This window comes from Arachis ipaensis, chromosome B6, assembly GCF_059453495.1.
Source record: "Arachis ipaensis isolate K30076 ecotype BB chromosome B6, ASM5945349v1, whole genome shotgun sequence".
Lineage (NCBI taxonomy): Eukaryota > Viridiplantae > Streptophyta > Magnoliopsida > Fabales > Fabaceae > Arachis > Arachis ipaensis.
In genome coordinates this window covers 147,990,960-148,013,007 of record NC_142441.1, presented here as the reverse complement: position 1 = coordinate 148,013,007, position 22,048 = coordinate 147,990,960, and the positions used below count along the sequence as shown (strand labels likewise).

Below are 22,048 nucleotides of genomic sequence, written 5' to 3'. Positions count from 1 at the left end.
TTTCAAAAAATAAAAAAATATAGAGATAAAATTTTTATCCAATTTTTTATATAAATTTTCTAAATAGTTATTTAAATATTCTGATAAAATTCTAGATCAAATGTTAAATAATTTGTCAAATACAAATGTCATTTACTCCTTACGAAAAAAAAATATTATTTTCGGACATTTTTGTTGCGTTTTTACATTATTTGAAGATATTTTTATTGATAATAAAATTTAAATATTTTTTTGTCGACGACAAAATTATTCGAGTATATTTTTAGTAGTTTATTCATAAATAAAAATAAAAATGAAATGGGTTCATTTTTAGTCCTTTTCTCTAGTTGAATATTTTTTTATTTTCATAATTAATTGAATCTACTGTTAATATTTTTCAGATAAGTAATAAGAGACCTAATAAAATAAAATAATTTTTAAATACTCTTAAAATATTAGTATTCAAATAATTTTAATTGCTAATTTTAGTTAATATATTATATATATATTTTGTAATTAAAATTAATGGTTAAAATTATTAAAATATTAATACATTTAAAAAACATTTAAAATTCTTTCAATAATATATATGATTGTTTGATTCAAAGATTTATTATTATTGTGCAATATGCTACTACTATACATGTATGTCTATATATAAATATTGGCTTATTATTATTAATTAGTTTTTCATATATAAGATTCAAGTGGGTTGCCTTATTTTAATTTTCCACTAAATTGATTTGATTAGAGTGACGTTTATTCATGCATGTAGACTTCAATTAGTTTTTAGTCTTTTCTTGTCTTAGCTTCCACCACATTTAATTAATATAGTATTCTTTATCTAATTATATTTTGCTTACTTGTTTAATATGTTTTTTACAACTTTACAAGTGTCCTCTCTTATTCATGGAGACTTCCACCATCAACATTCAACCACCTAAAGTGAAAATTTTCTATGCTCCATATATTCTTCTATATATAATATGCAATATCACATCTTCTTTCTTTCGCTTTTTTTTTTTAATATCTTTTATATACTTTTTTTTTTTTACCAAAGATAGGAGACTCGAACTAGCAACCTCTTAATTGAGTATGGGGAGACTATGCTATTTGATCTATAACTCATTGACAATATTTTTTATATACTTTTTCTTTTTTTTTTACCAAAGATATGAGACTCGAACCCGCAACCTCTTAATTGAGTATGGAAAGACTATGCCATTTAAACTATTATTCATTGGCAATATCTTTTATATACTTGGTGGTGTAAAGTATTAGAAAAACATAATATGTTCTATGTAGCTCGTATGTACGGACATATAATTATGTAGTGTAATATTAACAAAAATAATTAATTTTAATTTATTATTTAAATTATCATCTATCATCTATACATATAAATATGATTGAATAGCCAAGAAGCAATAGTTCAAATGGCATAGTCTTCTCATACTCAATTAAGAGGTTGCGGGTTCGAGTCTCTATATCTTCGGTAAAAAAAACAATATAAATATGATTGAATAATAATAATAATAATATATCAATATATCAAATTAATTCTTTAAAAAAATGGTAAAATATTGATTTTTGGTTCTGATTTCTAAAAAAAAAAATTAAAAATTGTATATTTTAATTTTTAAACTTCGTTGTTTATTAAATGTGATTAAAATATTTTATAGAGAGATAATATTCTATGGGAAAAAAATTATTTAAGAAAAAAAAAAGTGATTTTCTAATAATATAGCTTTTGGTTTCATGTGCTGCATGCAACAATGATAAAAGAAAAAAGAGCTCTGAAACTGTGAAGGGTAACATTGCTGCCTCATAATAATATGACACAGCAAAGACAACTAAGAAGAAGAAAAAAAAAAGAATAGTATATTGCCAAAGAACCATTTCTATTCTATCATATTTGACCTCCTTAATGCACATGGCTGCTTGGATTTCTGTTCTCTTACATTTTTGTTTGGAATTTTTTCATTTTAAAGATTTTTTTAAGAAAAAATTATATTTTTCTTTTACCCTTTGAAGTTTACAATCACATGGTGTCCTTTCTGAATCTTTTCTTTTCTTTTCATTTTTTTAAATTGTTTCTTTCTCTTCTCTCTGTCTCTCTCTCTTTCTCTCTCTTTCTGTTCTCTTTCATTGAATGGTTTTGACTCCATAGTTGAAGAGATTCCTCAGATCTACAGGGAAAGCCTTTTGGACATTGTCAACTTCAGTTTTTCATATGTTTCTGATGATCCTTTCTTTGGTGACATACTAAATGGTTTTAATTCAGTTAATGCAGTAAGGTTAGAACTCTCTTAATTCATGTCATTGTTTTTTTGATCACTTATTATAGGATTGGTTTCAAGGAACCCAATTTTCAATTCTTATATCATTTTTCAATTTTCCTTTTTCTTTTTAATTTGATTTCATTTGTTGGTCATAATGATCTTATTTGTTTCATCTTTCATGTTTGTAATTGAGACCATTCATCATTTATTAGCTTTGATTTGCAATTGTGATTGTTTGTTGAAATTTGAGTGTTATTTTGTTATGTTTTTCTTCTCTTCCTTTCTTCTTCTTGTGAATGTTCACGTCCACTTCAACTTTTGATCAAAATGTTCAAGTTTCTTCCCCTTTTTGTTTTTATTTTTTATTTTCTTAATTCTTTATATTAAAAAAATCTTATATAGTTTCATGCCCACCATTCATAATTTTCTTCTACTGTTTGTCTTTTGATCATGGTGCAGCACATGAATTTTGCCATTTGTTAGATTAAAAATCTAACAAGTAACCACTAATTTTCGTCTCATATGATGACTTTTTCCCCTTATTCTTCTTTAGTTGGTGACTTTTGTCTAAAGTTCTTGATCTTGACTACTTTCAATGTTCCACTTCTTTTTTTTTTTTTTTGAGTTTAATTTCAGTTCCACTTTCTGTCTTGGAAATTGAGTTCTATTATTATATATATGCATTCCAATTTTCAAGTTTAATGCTGAAAACTTATGTGTAACCTTATTTATTTATTTATTTTTTACTACCAGATTATTGCTGCTAGCAAAAATCAGTGTTCTGGAATTTGGACTTTGATTATGAATCTGATGGTTGAAGTTGAAACTGAAATCACAAGTTGTGAATTGTAGGGTGAAATAAAGAAAGAAAATTGGATGCAATTATTGTGGTTGCAATCATGGGTTGTGAGATGGAATTGGAGAGTGAATGTATTGAGGACATGGAAGTTGAAGTCCTGCCTTCAATGTGGCCGGAAGATATCGGAACAGACGCCGGAAAGCAGTTCAATATAGAGAAGCCTGGCAGGGATCAAGACATGTTGGAAGAAGTTACAATCATGGAGGAACCAACCATAGCTGATTTCCAGCGATTAATGGAGCTAACTAACTATACAGACAGAGGTTCTTCACAATTGGCCTACTTAATGAAACATTGGGAGTATAAGCAGGCCAACGCCGTTCGCCTTCTTAGAGAAGAACTCGACAACTTGAGCAGGCAAAGGCAGGAAGTTGAGCAAAGGAGGCTGGAGATATTGCAAGAGAATCGATTCGAGGAAGACTATGGAGATGATAAGAGGCCGGTTTCTATATTGGATGAAGTTTATTACACTTGGCAGGATCTGCCAAGCCGGAAAAGTGATGTTGTTGTGCAGAACAAGAGGATTGAGATTGATGCAGAGTATGATACTGTTGTATACTGGAAGCAGCGCGCGCTGCAGCTGGAAAAACAGTTGGAGGCGAGTATGCAGCGCGAGCAGACGCTTATGGATAAGTTGCAAGAAAGCATTAAGACTATTGAGAGGCAGTCCTCGCCGGTTGAAGAGTTGTCGCAGATTCTGAAGAGAGCTGATAATTTCTTGCATTTTATACTTCAAAATGCACCTGTTGTCATTGGTCACCAGGTACAATTCAGTGAGTAATTTTGGTTCTTATATTTTAAGAATTCTGGAATTTGATATCAAAATTAGTCTAAAACTTAGAGTTGGAGCCAGCAAGCATTTTAATATACCAATTTTGTTAATATGACAGTTGTTGTTTTCTTGAATATGAAAGAAAATTATGCATTTATGTAGTAGTATTAATATTCTTTTAATGCAATATGTTTCAGCAAAACTTCATAGAAGTGGTAGTAAACTATATCACAAATCACATGCATATTTTATGAAGTTCTTTAACCTTCTTAGTTCTAATATTAATTCGCCTTATACTATGCTGCATAGAATAAGTGATGTGTGCAACCAAATTCTTCTTTTATATTTGTAATAATTATGATGGGGCGATCAAATTGGTGCAGAAAACATGAATAAATATAGAAACTTGTTACAAAATTCAGAATTAGTATCAAATTACTTGTTTGCTTGTTTCAATTTGTGCATCATTAATTTCATTATGAATGTTAAATAGTTATTTGCAATTATGAGTGATCTCTTAATCTGGAAAATTCTGATTCTCTGATGTATTTTTCTTGCAGGACAAAGAGTTGCGCTATCGCTTTATCTATAATCACTATCCAAGATTGCAAGAGGAGGTAAAGATTGCTGTTGAAGCTGAATTTCGCCTGTTCAAATCATTAGAGTTGCATTAAATATTTTTTACCATAATCTGTTGAATCCTCTTAACTCTTCATAAGTTAGTTTACTTCTTTTGCTAACAGAGTTTAACTATGCCTTAAATGTCTCATTATGTTTTGCTTTATCAGGACATCATAGGAAAAACAGATGTCGAAATTTTCACAGGTTCCGGTGTAAAAGAATCTCAAGATTTTAAGAGAGAAGTTATGGAGAAAGGATTACCTGCAAAAAAGGAAATCACATTCGAGACAGATCTATTCGGGTCGAAAACATTCTTGATATATGTAGAACCTGTGTTTAGCAAGGCAGGTGAAACAATAGGAATAAATTACATGGGAATGGAAATAACAGATCAGGTAAATTGTTAAAAATTTTGGTTTTAAATTGTTACTTCAATTCTTGTATTTTGGATATGTTATTTACATTGGATTCTTCACAAAACTGTTTAGGTGAGAAAAAGAGAAAGGATGGCGAAGCTTCGGGAAGAGATTGCTGTTCAGAAAGCAAAGGAGACTGAACTGAATAAAACCATTCATATTACAGGTTTGAGTTTTGATAAACTTGTTTGTGGATTTTTCTTTGTTTTAATTTGCTTCGGATGCAAGAAAGGTTAATTTTATTCCTTCCCTTTTAACAGAGGAGACTATGAGAGCAAAACAAATGCTGGCAACAATGTCTCATGAGATAAGATCACCGTTGTCCGGGGTTGTGAGCATGGCTGAGATTCTTTCTACGACAAAACTTGATCGCGAGCAGAGACAACTCTTGGATGTCATGATATCTTCAGGAGATTTGGTTCTTCAACTCATAAATGACATTCTTGATCTTTCCAAGGTTGAGTCAGGTTAGAAATCTTAATCTTTTCGCGCCTTTCCTTGTCATCAAAGGTATCTATCTGCACATGAAAGTTGTATAAAGACTAATTTAGATTATTCAAATATTTGTACTGAATTCATAAAATAATCAGAATATTAATTGTATATGGAGCGGATCATTTGAATCCGTTTCGTGTGCATAAAGTCGCTTGTTCTCTGCGCAGGAGCTATGAAATTGGAAGCCACGAAATTCCGGCCGAGAGAGGTAGTAAAGCATGTACTTCAAACAGCAGCTGCATCATTGCAGAAAATGCTAACCTTAGAAGGGAACGTGGCAGATGACATACCTATTGAGGTAAGAACATTATGCAACATTTTCAGCCAATCTTTTGCATTGTTTGATATTGAAGTGATTAACTAAAAAGATTCACAGAATGGTTCATGCATAATTTCAGGTCATTGGAGATGTGTTAAGAATTCGTCAGATTCTCACAAATTTAGTCAGGTATAATAAACCCTAAAAAATATGCTAATGTTGCAACTTGCTCCATATATAAAATAATTTACGAGTATGATTGAAGTTATAAATTCAATAACAAATGTATTTCTTTTAGTTTACATTTTGATGCTTTATATTATATGATTGCAGCAATGCTGTGAAGTTTACACATGAAGGCAAAGTTGGAATAAACCTTTATGTTGTGACAGAGCCACCATTTGCCAAAACAGAGGAATGCAATCAAAAGATGAACTCAGAACAATCAACAACTTGTTCAAATGGAGTGAAGGATCATAGATATCCATCAACACTAGCTAAGAGTGGCAGTGATCAAAATCATCATGGCAGTGATCACGCGTTTAACAACGAATTTCGATCTTCAGTTAAGAGTGATTACTCAATGAATGGTGGTGACACTAAGGAGGAAAATCACTCAACTGAAACAACAGTGTGGATTCGTTGCGATGTGTATGACACTGGAATTGGAATACCAGGTAGCTATGATTCAAATAAGATTGACTTATTTTTACAGACAAGTATTTAATATCTTGAATGTCATAATGTGACAGAAAAGGCCATACCTACTTTATTCAAAAGATACATGCAAGTCAGTGCAGATCACGCTCGAAAGTATGGAGGCACAGGACTCGGATTAGCAATATGCAAACAACTGGTATACAAATTTATAAGAATTAGGGTTTAGAATTCAAGAAGCAAATTTGAATGGCTAAAATGAAATGTTTCAGGTTGAGTTAATGGGAGGTCGTCTAACAGTATCAAGCAAAGAACACGTTGGATCTACCTTCACATTCATACTTCCGTACAAAGTTTCAATTGCTTCTGATGAAAACTCCGACGACACCGACGAACTCTCCGATGTGGACAACAATGAAGCCGTTTCCGACGATTTAACAGAAGGCTTCTTCCAATTCCAACCCCGCACTTTAGGATCTCTCTTCTCTTCCAATGGATCCACAAGGCGAACCTCGCACAAGTTCAACGGATTTCCGCCCAATCCTTTCTCATTGCCATCTCCAAACGCCATCGCTTCCAAAGCGATAACGAATTCCGTTGAAGATTCATCTTCCGTTGTTGTTGATGCTTCGGATCTGACAGAATCAACGAGTTCATCGACGACCGAAGAAAAAGATCGTCGTGAACATTCAGCCAAATCGCGGCACGAGCCTTCGTCACATAGTAACGGTTGTGATGATTCTTCGAAACAAATGAATGAATCAAGAAAGTCATCGTGTGAGGGTTTGATGAAGAAGGAAGATGCGAATTCGCAATGTGTTACTAGCAGCAGTGCATCGCCGACGGAAGAGACTAAAGATTCTTCTAAATTGAAGCCTAAGATTCTTCTTGTTGAAGATAACAAGATCAATGTGATGGTGACACAGTCAATGATGAAGAGGTTAGGGTATAGCATGGATGTTGTTAACAATGGAGTGGAAGCCGTTCGTGCCGTTCAGCGTCACACTTATGACATCATTCTCATGGTAATTTTCTTGATGTTGATAGATAACAGTTTGAATTTAATTTTGATGCATAGTAAGTATAAAGCAGTTTTATGGTGACTAAGTGTTATGGTTGGAGTTCATACTTTGCTTATGGTTTATCTGACAAGTATGATTGCTGGAAATAATGCTGCTTATTAATTTGTATGTTCATAATTTTAGGTCAATTTCTGCTTAGAAATTTTTAGCTTCTGCTAATAGTTTGGAACTTTGCACTTTCACAGGACGTTTTCATGCCAGTTATGAACGGTCTTCAGACGACGAAACTGATTCGATCTTATGAGGAAACTGGAAACTGGGATGCTGCAAAAAATTCTGGAATTGAACAAATACAACAAATTTCAGATTATGAATGTTGTGTACCACCTAGAAAGCGGATCCACATTATTGCGGTGAGTAATTAGACAAATTTGATATATTTGTACTCAATCTATTTAGACAAATTTGTAGCAGATATAATGAGTTATGAACATATTGAATTTCGAAATTGATAAATATTATGGAGTGAAAGGAGTAATCTAAAATATTAGACTGGATTAAAAGGAAAAGGTGATTAACTAGCACTATAGACTAACTTACCAATTAAGAACTTCTAAGGAATATAAGAACTTAAGTGAAAAACATACTGAATTGAACTACAGGGACAGCAGATTAACTGAACTTTCAAACTCATGTTAATTGGTTGATATAAATTTGCAAGGTCAAAAAGTTTCAGAAGTGATTTTAGTATTGAAATGACTTGCATCTTCCATGAGCAAAATCTTATTTGTTATAAATGACTAAATGAGCCTTTATTAATTTATCTTATTATTGATGCAGATGACAGCAAACACAGTAACAGAGAGTGCAGAGGAATGTTATGCAAATGGTATGGACTCATTTGTGTCAAAACCTGTGACTTTCCAAAAATTGAAAGAATGTCTTGAACAGTACCTAAGGTGATGAAATCCATGTAAATTTTCTACTTGTGTATAAAAAAGAAAAGATAAAAGAATAAGCCTAGGAAAGTTTTGTAAGGTAATGCATCATGTTCTTCTCCTCTCCACCGGTGTCTACATTAATTTGTATAGATCTACAATATTCTTCTTCTCTTTTTTTTTTTTTTTTTTTTTTTTTTTTTTTTTTCATTTTTGTTAGTTTAACAAACCACAAAAAAAATGTAATTCTGAAAAGTGTGCAGGAAATTAACTATGCAAAATAGCTCTTAGCTATAGGATTAGGAGTAATTGGATACTTGATGTAAAAGGTACAGAACCATTTGGAAGTAGATTATGTGCATGCAACTCTAGTACTACAAAAGGAACATTTAAAAATGGAAATTATACTAGTCACCAGTGATCTCTTCAAAAGGTAAGTGCTACATTTACATGGAAATTGGGAAGTTAAGGTTTATATAGTTAAATTCGTCCATAAAAAGATTATTTATTATTCAAATTGATTTTTAAAAGAATAAATTAGTTATTTTAGTCTCCGAAAAATAACACATAAGTCAATGTCATATTAAGTACTATGTGACACGATAACGTGGTAGGTTAATGCCACATATCACAAGATGATTAGTTATGTATCAGGTCAGTAACATATGTCATGTCACATATCATCTGACATGTCATAAATTTATTTAAAGTCAAAATAGTCTTTAAAAGTATACACATAAATCATTTTCATCTCTAAAATTTTAAAAATTAATCAAATTAGTCTTTATATAAATCTTTCTTATTTTTAATATAAAGTTTTAATATTTTTTAATACTACTAATTTTAATATCATTTTTTAGATCTTAATAAACAAAATTTTTTTTACATAAAATAATAAAAATAATTAAATTATTACAAAATTATTTTGTTATTTTAACATTTTACATTTTCAAATTCTTTTTTTTAGTAATTTTATCAAACTATCATTAATTATATACTTAAAAATTTAATTTTTTAAATCTCACTAAATAAATATAGTAGTTATTTTTAAAATTTTAATTATTTCTATTATTTTATGTAAAAAAAATTATTTATTAAGGTCTATTAAGGTCTAAAAAATCATATTAAAATCAGTAGTATTAAAAATATTAATGATTTAATATTATGAAGAAAAAACAAGAGAGATTTATATAATATAAGGACTAATTTGATCAATTTTTAAAATTTTAGAGATGAGAATAATTTATGTGTATACTTTTAGAACTAATTTGACTCTAAATAAATTCATGACATGTAAGATGACATGTGGTATAACACGTGTTATTGATATGACATATCAATCAATCATCTTATAATAGGTGACATTAACTGCCATGTCATCATGACATCATGTCATGTGACATTTAATGTGATACGTTATTAACTGATAAAATGACTAATTTAACTTATGCTTTATCTTCCGAAAATTAATATGACTAATTTAATCTCTTAGAAACTAATTTAAAAAATGAATATTTTTTTAGAGATAACTGCAAAATTAATATTATATTTTATAAAACATGAGTCCATTAGAGAGAGATGAAATGAAATATCACCTAATCTCACAAGTCAATTTAGTTTGGGTTTAAAATCTGAACAAAGTACATGTGTTTTGAACATCCATTATTTACATTGGTGTAAATATTTTTGTGGCTTGAATTTACAACTTGAACTATGATGGAGAACCAGATGTAAGAAATGAAACAAGGTGACACCGTGCAATTCATTATGAAACGTACAAATTAAAAAGGTTTAATTACTCTGTTGGTCCTTATAGTTTGGCCGAATTTTTAATTAGGTCCCTATAGTTTTTTTCCTTTTAATTGAGTCCTTATACCAATTTTTTTGTTTTAATTGGGTCCTTACAGTGACAAAAAACGTTTGGGTTAACAGAATATTCCGTTCCAAAATTGGATATACCCAATTACAAACGTTTTTTGTAATCCTCAATGTATTTACCTATTTTATGTTGACAAAAATGCCCCTACCTTAATAAAGGATTAACCCTTGCTCTTCCTCCCTTTTCACTGAGGCAAAAGAAACCCTTCCTCTTCACCCCCATCTCAGTTTCTGATTGTTGGATAACGCATTTGCATTCCACCACTGTGTGATCGAGGTTTGTTATTGTCTTTCATGGCCTCCTTTGTCGAAGGAGCTGTTGTCATCGTTGTTGCAAAGGTACGAGTTACACTTTTTTACACTTTTTTTCATTCTTCATTCTTCCAGAAGTTACCGAACGTTATGGCGTTAAAGTCATTAGCATTGTTGGTGATGTTTGATTAGGGGATGACTAACCAGCATTTTTCGTTTTTTGTTGTGTAGCAATGGGAGAATCAGAGTTCACAATAGAGCTCCATCACGGAGGAAAATTTATTGACACGGGACATGGACTAGAATATTTAGGTGGGTTGGTTGTGGAAGACTTGCATTTTGAACTAGATGAATGGTCTTTGCAAGAGATAGTGAGTTTACTGAAGGGTCTAGGCTACAAGGGTTATGCGAAGATATGGTGGAACGAACCTGGAATGGAGTTGAAGTTAGGTCTGAAAGAGTTGAAGTCAGATGGGGATGCTGTTAGAATGGCTAGTGCTTTAGTTACTGATTCTGTGAAGCATGGTATAGTGTATGCTGTTGATGGTTACAGAGAAGGTAATGGGGTTGAAATCACATCAATGGATCCAGATTATGTCCCAGATGAAGGCGAAGATAGTGGACTGATAGAAGTAGAAGTCGATGCTGAGTCAGAACCCTCTACTGAGGAGGATAGGTTTGATGACAGTACTGATGATGGTGAACATGAGGATTACTTTGGGTTCGATGTAGAGAATGGTGTTGATGGTGGACAATCAAATGCGTTTGGTGGGTTCAATGGCCCGCTAAATCAAGAAGCCACAACAGATAAGGGTGCTGAGGATAATGAAGCTCCTGGAGAGATGGATGAAGAAATTGGAGACATTTCGGATGGTTATGAAACTGAAGACATAGATAGTTACGAGGGAGATTCTGATGATATGATTAAGAAAAAAAGGTTTCCTAAGTATGATGAGGCAGAAATGTATAGAGAGTATGAGTTTAAGGTTGGGTTGGAGTTCAAAACACTGTCTCAGTTTAAAGATGCAATTAAGGAGCATGCCTTATTGAATGGGAGAGACGTTAGGTATAAGAAGAACGACAAGTTGAGGTGCAGGGTAGTGTGTAAGGGACAAAAAGAAAAGTGCAAGTGGATTTGCTTTGCAAGTAAGGTAGGAGGATCTGATTGTTTTAGGATAAAAACCTTGAAGGGCAAGCATACCTGTGGGAGAAGTTATAGTGGTAGGCTTGCTTCTAGTGAGTAGATATCAAAAAAGATTGTCAACAACATTAGTCGTGGAGAAGATATGCGGCTGGCCACTATTATTCAAACAATTTAGGACAAGTATATAGCAAATGTTAGTGTTGGAAAGGCTTACTGGGCAAGAAGAAAAGCAAGGGAAGAAGTACACGGAAGGGCCATACTACAATATGCCAAATTGAGGGATTATTGTGCTGAGATTTTAAGGGCAAATCCGGGGTCCAAGCTTAGTATTGTTGTAAATAGGCCATCTTTAACACACCAACCGCGATTCATGAGGATGTACATGTGCCTTGATTCAGTGAAGCAGGGCTTCTTGGCTGGTTGTAGGCCGATCATAGGAGTGGATGGGTGTCACTTGAAAGGGGACCACAGTCAGCAGCTACTAGTTGCAGTAAGGAGGGATCCTAATGACAATTATTTTCTAATTGCGGTTGCAGCAGTGGAGGCGAAAACAAAGGACAGCTGGGGATGGTTCCTTGATCTGTTGCTGGATGATATTGGTGAATCAAGAAGATGGGTATTCATGTCGGATCAACAAAAAGTAAGGATAAACTGACTTATGATTCTAACTATTTCATTGAATAATATGACTTATGATTGTAACTATTTCATTCTACTTGCATTGTTTTTGTTAATTGAAAATAGGATACTGTACTCTGTTGTTTTTGTTGTTTTAGGGTTTGATGCAAGTTTTTGCTGAGATGGAACCTTCTATTGAGCATAGATTATGTTTAAGGCATCTCTATGCGAACTGTAAGAAGGCATATGGTGGAGGGACAGTTTTGAGGGATCTAATCCTATCCATTGCTAAAGCTACATATGTGGAAGAGTGGGAGCGAAGAATGAATCTGCTGAAGGAGAAAAATAGGGACTGTTATGATAAACTGATGGGAGTGGACCCAAAGTTGTGGACAAAGAGCCATTTCACGTTTATGGCAAAGAGTGATATGCTAATGAATAATATATCAGAGGCTTTCAATGGCAGGATTCTTGAGGCTAGAGACAAGCCCATTCTGACGATGTTTGAGTGGATCAGATGCTACTGGATGTCAAGATTTGCAGAAAAGAAGAAGAAGGCTGAGAAGTATGAAGGATCCATTCTGCCTAAACCAAAAAAGAGGTTGGATCTCATTGCAACAAGAAGTATGGAATGGCAAGCTAGATGGGCAGGTCAGCTGAAGTTTGAGGTACATCACAAAAATAGGATGATCATGGAAAGTTTTGTGGTGGATCTGTTAGCTGGTACTTGCAGCTGTCGATTTTGGGGTTTGAGTGGTATGCCATGCCCACATGCGTGCAGTGCCATCTTTGAAAAGGGTGATAATCCTGAAGAGTATTGCAACAATTACTATAGTCCAGCAGCATACCTTGCAACATATGGAAAATCAATTGCTCCAATTAATGGAGAGAACATGTGGCCGAAAGTGAACTGTGATACCATCATACCCCCAGTTTTCAGGGTTAAACTTGGTCGGCCAAGAATGGTGCGGATTAGAGAACCGGATGAAAGTAGATCTCAAACGAAGTACAGAAGGACGGGTACCTCTGTGACTTGCAGCAATTGCGGCCAGTATGGACACAACAGGAGGCATTGCCCAAATCCTATTGTCTCAGGTACATCTTAATTTGTTGTTGTTTTATAATTGTTGATTGCACCAGTAGCTTTCTATAATGTTGCCTTGATTCGATTAAACTTGCAACAGCTCCTGAACCTGCTGCTGCTGCATCTGATGTTGCAACTGACTCAGCTACACCTGGAAATAATGCACATGATGCTGGATCTGCTGCAAGGGGGAGAGGCAAAGGAAGGGGTGCGGGACTGGGTAGAGGAAGGGGCAAAGGAAGAGGAACTGTTGTCACAGGTAATTCAAGGATTTGTTGCTGCATACTAGAAGGTTGATATTTTTGTTAGTATGAAATGAGTTAACCATTATACTTTTGTTCCATCAGCCTCTGCACCAACTACTGCTGCTGCTGAATCTGCTGCTACGAATGGGACTGCTGCAAGGGGGAGAGGCAGAGGGAGGGGTGTGGGACTTAGTAGAGGAAAAGCAACTAGTATCACAGGTATAACTATATTTTGCTATTTCATACTCCATAATTGAAATGGTTTAGTGATGGAATGATTTAAAAATTTGGTTGTTGTTGCATCAGCCCCTGCACCAAATACTCTTGCTGCTGAATTTGGATCTGCAACTGTGTCACCCCTTACTGGATCATGTTCTGCAAACGACTCACCCCTTGCTGGATCTGGTTCACCTGATACTGGAGCTGCTTCAAATCCTCCTCATACACCAGCAACTCAACCAACTCCCTTCATTGAACCACTCATTCAGCAGACTCCACAAGTGGCACCAGTTACACAGCCTTTGCCTAAGACTAAGTCTTTTGGGATGAGAAGAAGTGAAAGATTGAAGATGGGGATAAGAAAGGGAGCAGCCAAACCTGCTGAACACATAGACCTCACAGATGATTGAAGTTTTTAGGGTTATGTAGCTCCTCCTACTGTGAATTTATGTAGGGCTTTTTTTGTGTATTATAGTATACTGTGGATGTATTTTGGTTAGGGGTGTCCATGGATCGGATCATATCCGCAGATCCGCGGTGTTTATCCGCATCCGATCCGATAATTGCGGATATGATCCGATCCGCAGACTGATCGGATCGGATAGGATCCGATCCGCACCTATTAAGGATCGGATTGCGGATTTATGTGCTGTATCCGCGGATCCGATCCGCAGATCCGCGGATCCGCACAAAATAATTAAAAAATAAAAAATAAAAAATATATATATGTTAGATACTTTGTGTTGCAGCCATCACCTAACCTAACCCTAATTTCATTTTGCACCTCACTCTTCACAGAGACACTCAGACACAGACCACACTCCACAGTTCACCCTTCGTCCCTGACTAGTGACTCCCTTCGGACCCTTCCCTTCCTTGTTCCTTGCTTCCTTCCTTCACGGTGCTGAAAGCCTGAGACAAAATGAAACCCAAATCTCCAGATCCCAATCTCAGTCAGTCACTGTCACCCATTCACCCCAAATTTTTGAAACCGTTGACCTCGCCGTTCACCACCCCGTTCACCCCCTGACCGCCAATCTCTCAGAGTCTCACCCATTCTGCCCGTCTGCCGTTCACCCCGCCGTTCACCCCGTGACTCCCAATCACTGAGGGTCTCACCTATTCTTCCGTTCAGGTCGCCGTTCACCCCCGCCGTTCCTGCCTGTGCTGGTCGGAGCAACACTAGCAGGCTGTTCAGAGCAACACTAGCAGCAGCTGCTTGGATTCTCTGCCTCTCTGGTTGAAAGCCCCCAATCTCTCACCCCTAGGCCCTAATCTCATCGCCGCGTTCAGGAGTCAGGACTTCAGTCTTCAGGTAATTTTCATGAGTAACCTGCTAAATTGAAATGCTCTATTTCTCTATTCTGTGTTTGGACTCGATTTTTTGACTTATTTTCAATACATAATAGTAACCTGTTGTAATTACCCTTACTGTTATTGTATTTTTTAAAGAATTCTGCTCATGTTATTGTTTATATGAATTATGTGAGATGCTGGTGTTTTATTCTATGTTTATATGATTTATGTAATTATGTGAGATGTTTCTTGCAGGATTGTGTTGCTTGAAATGGCTGATAGGCAAGCAGTTACAAATAATGCAAGTGGATCTGAGGTAGGGAGCATTCCTACTCCACCAAATGTTGCTGCATCGACACCTTCTGAGTCAGCAAGGGGAGGAGAATCAGTGACTAATCCAGCCTCAAGTGATGCTCCTACTGCTGGGACAGAGACACAGACAGGCCAGCCAGGTAAAAGAAAGGCTAGCAGGCCCCCTTTCTATTGTTTGGGATCACTTTAAAAAAAATGCGGAAGAAACTAAAGCTCAATGTAAACATTGCTTGAAATGGTTACAATGTCATAGTCGTAGGGATGGCACTTCTAATCTAAAAAAACACATTGGAACTTGTGCAAAGAATCCAGATAATCAAGTTGATAAAAAACAAAAAACCCTTGTGTTCACAAATTCTAATTTAGATGAGCCACCAACATTAAAGGCAGTAGACTTTAACCAGGAGCGGTGTAGGCTTTCACTTTGTAAGATGATAATAATTGATGAACTCCCATTTAAGTTTGTAGAAAATACTGGATTTAGGGACTTTTGTGGTGAGATGCAACCTCAATTTAAAATCCCAAGTCGTCAGACAGTTGCTAGAGATTGTATGCAATTGTATGTAGAGGAAAAGACCAAACTTAAATCTCTCTTAGAGTTGAACCATCAGATGATTTCCCTAACCACTGACACTTGGACGTCTGTTCAAAACATGAACTATATGTGTGTAACTGCTCATTACATTGATGATGGATGGACGTTGAATAAGAAAATATTGTCTTTTAACTTGATTGCTGATCATACTGGTCCTACCATAGGAAAAGCGTTAGAGAAGTGCCTGAAAGATTGGGGTATTCGGAAGCTTTGTACTGTAACTGTAGATAATGCTAGTGCCAACTTTGTTGCTGTGAATACTTTGGTTAGAATTATGTGAGAATGGAATGGTTGTACTATGCTGGGTGGGGAATTTGTCCATCTGAGATGTGCTGCCCATATTTTGAACTTAATTGTTTGCGACGGTTTAAAAGATTTAAGCTCTTCTATTGCTAGGATAAGAACTTCTTGTAAGTTTGTAAAGTCCTCCCCATCTAGATTAGCAACCTTTAGGAGGTGCGCACTTGAGGCAAACATTACTAGTCGTCAAATGATTATTCTTGATGTGCCAACTAGGTGGAATTCTACCTATATGATGTTGGAAGTGGCTGAAAAGTTTGAAAGGGCATTTGCTCGGCTTGCGAGAGAAGATGCTCATTTTGAGAGATATGTTGACGATGAGGGGGGGCCTCCTAGTGATGAAGATTGGAGTAGAGCTCGAATTTTCATGCGGTTTTTGCAAATTTTCTATCATGCAACTCTTTCATTCTCTAGTTCTTTGAATGTCACCTCAAATACTTTTTTTCATGTATTGTGTAAGATATTATGCACTTTGAATAAATGGATTGTAAGTGATGATTTGGTGTTGCGTGAGATGGCATCAGCTATGAAAGCTAAGTTTGATAAGTATTGGGATGATTCTGATCACCGTTACTCTTCTTCCTCTTTCACTTCAAGTGACAAAGCCAATAAACCATCTTTAAATTATCTAGTGCTTGTTGCTGTGTTCCTTGATCCCCGTTATAAGTTGGAATATATTCAGTTCACTTTGTCTGAGATGTATGGTGAAGGTGAAAAGTCTTCAAGGATCTTCAATAAATTGAAGGACATTATTGCTAAATTGTTTGAGCAATATACCATATGGAATCCTCGCCCCCCTGAAGATACTCAAGATACTAGTTTTTCTTCCGATACTACACCAAATCCTAGTTTAGACACAAGTGACATTGATAGCATTATGATTGAAGACCCTATGAGCAAGTGGAAACAAACACAAAGGATAAAGTTAAGTGAGCTCAAGAAGAATGAGATGGATAGGTATTTGGAAGATGAAGTGGCGGAAGATTTTAGTGGATTTGACATACTGAAGTGGTGGAGAGGAAAGACTCTGAGGTATCGAGTTCTGTCTTGCATGGCTAGAGATATATTAGCTATTCCTGTTTCTACTGTGGCGTCCGAGTCAGTTTTTAGCACCGGAGGTCGTGTCCTTGACCCTTATCGTAGTGCTTTGAGTCCCACCACTGTAGAGGCTTTAATTTGTACTCAAAATTGGTTAAAACCTGCTAAGATTTTGGTTGAGCTTGATGAAGGAGATGCTGCGGTTGATTCAGGTATATAATAAATTGGTTCATTTATTTTTCGCTCTTCTTTATTCTTTATTTTATCCCATTGGCTTTGACATATTTGGTTGTTTAATTGAAAAGAATTTTCTGGAGTTACTAGTGCTGGAGATCCTGAAGTTCAAAGTCAATTACATCCTCTTGAACCATCTTAGGTATTATAAGTTTATAACTAAATACTTGTATTAGTGTATAATAACTTAGATTTTTTTTGTTCAATTTATTCTAACATGCTTTACTAATTTTTCAATATGTATTATTTTAATAGGAATACACTATTCATGTTTGCTGCTGATGGCTGCTGCTTGCTGATTTAAGAAGGGATGGCTCAAGTTTAATTTTAAAGTACCAAGAAACTTCATTCTCAATGTTCTTTCAACAATCTTAGATTTTAGTGTGTTATAATCTTGGATCAAGTTGTTTTGTTTCTGCTGATAGTTGATAACTTGATAAGCATTTGCAGATTCAGATTGTTTAGATTTTAGTGGGGTACTATGTTGCTGTTTTACTTTAAATAATCTTGGATCAAGTTGTTTTGTTTCTGCTGATAGTTGATAACTTGATAAGCATTTGCAGATTCAGATTGTTTAGATTTTAGTGGGGTACTATGTTGCTGTTTTACTTTAAATAATCTTGGATCAAGTTGTTTTGTTTCTGCTGATAGTTGATAACTTGATAAGTATTTGTAGATTCAGATTGTTTAGATTTTAGTGGGGTACTATGTTGCTGTTTTACTTTAAATAATCTTGGATCAAGTTGTTTTGTTTCTGCTGATAGTTGATAACTTGATAAGCATTTGCAGATTCAGATTGTTTAGATTTTAGTGGGGTACTATGTTGCTGTTTTATTTTAAATAATCTTGGATCAAGTTGTTTTGTTTCTGCTGATAGTTGAAAAGCATTTGCAGATTCATGTTTAGATTTTAGTGGGGTACTATGTTGCTGTTTTATTTTAAATGAGGCTTTTTAGTATTTTAGTGCTTGTTTTCACTTATTGGAAGTGTTTGTTGGAATCTTTGTTATTATATATTTATATTTACTTATCTGTTAGTTTGTATGTTTTAGTAATTTAGTTATTAGTTGTTAAACATGTTATTTATATATTGAATTATTTTATTTTTGTTATTTAGAAAAAATTTGATTAAAATTATTTTAGGAACAAGTAGGTTTAAAAGTGTGAAAGAAACATTTTTTATTGAATTTTTTACCTAAAAAGATAATTTAAAAATGAGCTTAATCTTGCGGATATATCCGCAATCCGATCCGATCCGATCCGCAAATGTGCGGATCGGATCGGATCGGATCCGACACTAAAAAATGCGGATATTGTATCCGATCCGATCCGATGAGAATTGTGCGGATCGGATCGAATTTTTGGCCATATCCGATCCGATCCGATCCGTGGACACCCCTAATTTTGGTATTGAGAACATCACTTTTTTAGTTTATTTTGCTTTGTGGTGGACCACTTTTGGTAGTACATTTTAGGTGGAGCATTTATTTTGTGACTAGTGCAAGTTGGATCCACTGAACTTATCTAATGTGTGGAACATGTTAAGGACCACTTTTGTGAATTACATTATTCTAATGATGCATCTGTGATAGTTTCTGATAGCAGTTGTTTTTAGTTGTGTGCATTTTTATTCAATATCACAACATTATATTTATAGCAGCAAACAAAAAAACTTTCATCCATTCAATCTAAATAACATAACATACACTTTTTATAACTCCTCTGTTTAAAGCCAACAATGACAACTTTATCAATAAACTTTACCACACAGCACTGTAACTATTAAGATTACAAAACAAAAAAAAAACATCATCTGCATCTTGCTCTGCTTTTTCATGTTTTCTTCCAACTTTCGAAGTTCCTCCTGGACCGAATTCAACTCTACACAGATTCTTCGAATATAGTCATCAACTTCTCCGATCTCCACCTTTAACCTCTCCGTGTCAACACTAAGTCTATCAACTCTCCTTTCTTGTGCATTTTCACCCCTAATTTCACCTTCTACCCGACCAGAGTGATATTGTGAAGACAATAAGCAAACACTGCCAGCCTTCTTTTCTTCATCAACCCATTCAAAAAATTTGCATCTTCTACTTGGGCAAGACATAAACCTTCTATTTGGATTCTTGGTGTATTAGAACTTTTCAGAATCAGAGAGTCTCTATAGAAGCAACGACTCCTCCTCTCCTTCTGCTTCAACCACTCACCTTTCATATCATCTTCATTATCAATCCACTCAAAAAAACTGCACATTGGCACTCGTCCACAAGCTACATACCTCCTTCCATGGCTGGCCACTTCAGAAGAAGACAGAACAACAACTGCCTCCCCACAATAACACAAATGTCTTCTCTTGTTGAGACTTCTTGAACTCGAAATTCTCGAAGAATGTTGGGTGGAATCCATGCAAGGTCAAAAATTTTCAGCAACAAATAAGAAGAAAGGGAGAAGAGGAGAACGACGAACATAATAGGGTTCTGGAGTTTTAGGATGAGGGCAAGGATTATGTAGTGTTATACACATGGGTATTTTGGTAAATTTAACATAGGTCAACGTTTTATTTAACGTTGACTGCCAATAGGGACCCAATTAAAACAAAAAAATTGGTATAGGGACTCAATTAAAAGGAAAAAAACTATAGAGACCTAATTAAAAATTCGACCAAATTATAGGGACCAATAGAGTAATTAAACCAATTAAAAAAGAGAATTATTTTAAGTTTCTCAAAGACAATTGTACTTTATGTCATATAGGTGAATACTTGCTAATCTGTGATTTCTGAATATTCATAAAAGAGTGGACTAGTTATAAAAAATAATTGAACTAAAAAAAAAACAAAAATTCACAATAACTTAAATACACACCCATTCATAGTTTAATACTCTCTTTTTCATCAAAAGAAATTCGAACCTATATGGCACTCTTAGGAGGCAAATATATTTGCCATTGGGACAAGCCTTAGCCACTTTACAGTAACTTAAATCGTTACCATTAATACTAGGCCCAAAATGCATAACATAAGCTTTTTGGCAGTCCATGATGCAACATTTCTTATAGCATTCTTTGAACTTCTCACGACTTCGTCTATATTTTCTACGACATTGTTTCCGACAATCTGCCAACGTTTTGAAAGGCCCTTCAATAACAATGGAATTGTCTTCATACATAGCGCCACAAATTATCACTTCAAACATCAAACATCAGGTGGCGTTTCATCCCCTCCCCACCGCTAAGGTCTAGAGTTCAAACTCTAGAGGATGTATTTGAGGAAAAAAAATGTGATAAATATATGAGGAGTGTAGGAGTATATTATGTACCTAGAATCAGGAGTTATCCAATCCACTAACAAAAAAAAAAAACCATTAATATTACAATTAGTGGCGAATTTATGAAATCTAAGGTAGTTATAGTTACCACAATTTTTTTTTAAAAAAAATAATTATATATATATATATATATATATATTGCTGAAATTTCTTTAAGTATAATTTGTATTGAATTATTAGTAACTGTAATATGTCAATAGTAGTTGTAATTATTAATTAACAAGTAGTCCATTATAATTAAAATAATGCTAGTCTATTATTATAGATTAACATGATTTATTTCTAAATTAAAATTTTAAGATATATGCTATACATTATATTTCATTAATTTTATTTTATATTATATTATATTTTATTTTATATTTAATTTAATCCCCCTCTTATAAAATTTTTGGTTATGCCGCTGACTACAATTACGACATTTTTCCTTGCTATAGCTTCTTCTCTTGCAATGCAATCGCAACTTTAAGATAGATAATGTATAATGTATTATATAGACTTAAAATAGTCCTTAATATTATTTGAAACGACTCCAGAACTATGATAGTAATCTCTTAGTTCATCATATCTCCTCTTTATTCTAAGAGTTGCAAGTTACTAGTATAAACAAAACAAAAATTCCTCCTTAGTATTAGAAAGTTTTCCTTTATTATTATTAAACTACTTTTCTACCTTAATCTATGACAATAATAAAAAAATCTTATAACCTATAAATTTAATCCAATAAAATAAATAAATTCAATTCTAATTTTAATTTTTATTATCTTATTTTTATATTATTTTCTTATCTTATCTTATCTTTATTTTTATTTTTTTTAGACAATATTTTATATATATATATATATATATAAAGTTTTATTTTATTATTATTAAACTACTCTTCTAAGTTACCAAAAAAAAACTACTCTTCTACTTTAACCCATAACAACAATAAAAAAATTTCATAACTTATAAATTCAGTTCAATAGAATAGATAAATTCAGTTTTAATTTTAATTTTTATTATCTTATTTTTATATTATTTTTGTATCTTATCTTATCTTTACTTTTATCTTTCTTAGGCAATAAATATATATATATATATATAATTTTACTTTCACAATTCAATACAATCAATCAATCAATGCAGCACCTGTCAGTGACAAAAAAACAGATTTGATTTCTGGTAAAGATATCAGAAAAGAGATTGACAAAAAGAAGAATGATTTG

The 22,048-nt window shown here is 33.9% G+C and overlaps 2 protein-coding genes across 2 annotated transcripts; both read left to right on the top strand.

The window, feature by feature from the left end:
* Positions 1-1,788: 1,788 nt before the first annotated feature.
* Positions 1,789-8,696, top strand: HK5 (histidine kinase 5). The gene is made up of 13 exons (XM_016307345.3): positions 1,789-2,276; positions 3,015-3,883; positions 4,453-4,509; positions 4,681-4,908; positions 5,002-5,095; positions 5,190-5,396; positions 5,592-5,722; positions 5,823-5,872; positions 6,017-6,360; positions 6,436-6,539; positions 6,613-7,365; positions 7,608-7,775; positions 8,203-8,696. Exons 2-13 carry the CDS (start codon positions 3,161-3,163, stop codon positions 8,323-8,325), a joined length of 2,982 nt encoding a protein of 993 aa, XP_016162831.1. The 5' UTR covers positions 1,789-2,276; positions 3,015-3,160; the 3' UTR covers positions 8,326-8,696.
* Positions 8,697-10,663: 1,967 nt separating this feature from the next.
* Positions 10,664-12,229, top strand: LOC148563102 (uncharacterized). Its single transcript, XM_088491169.1, has 2 exons — positions 10,664-11,527; positions 11,750-12,229. The coding sequence occupies exons 1-2, from the start codon at positions 10,664-10,666 to the stop codon at positions 12,227-12,229; spliced, it is 1,344 nt and encodes a 447-aa protein (XP_088347295.1).
* The last annotated feature ends 9,819 nt before the right edge of the window (positions 12,230-22,048 follow it).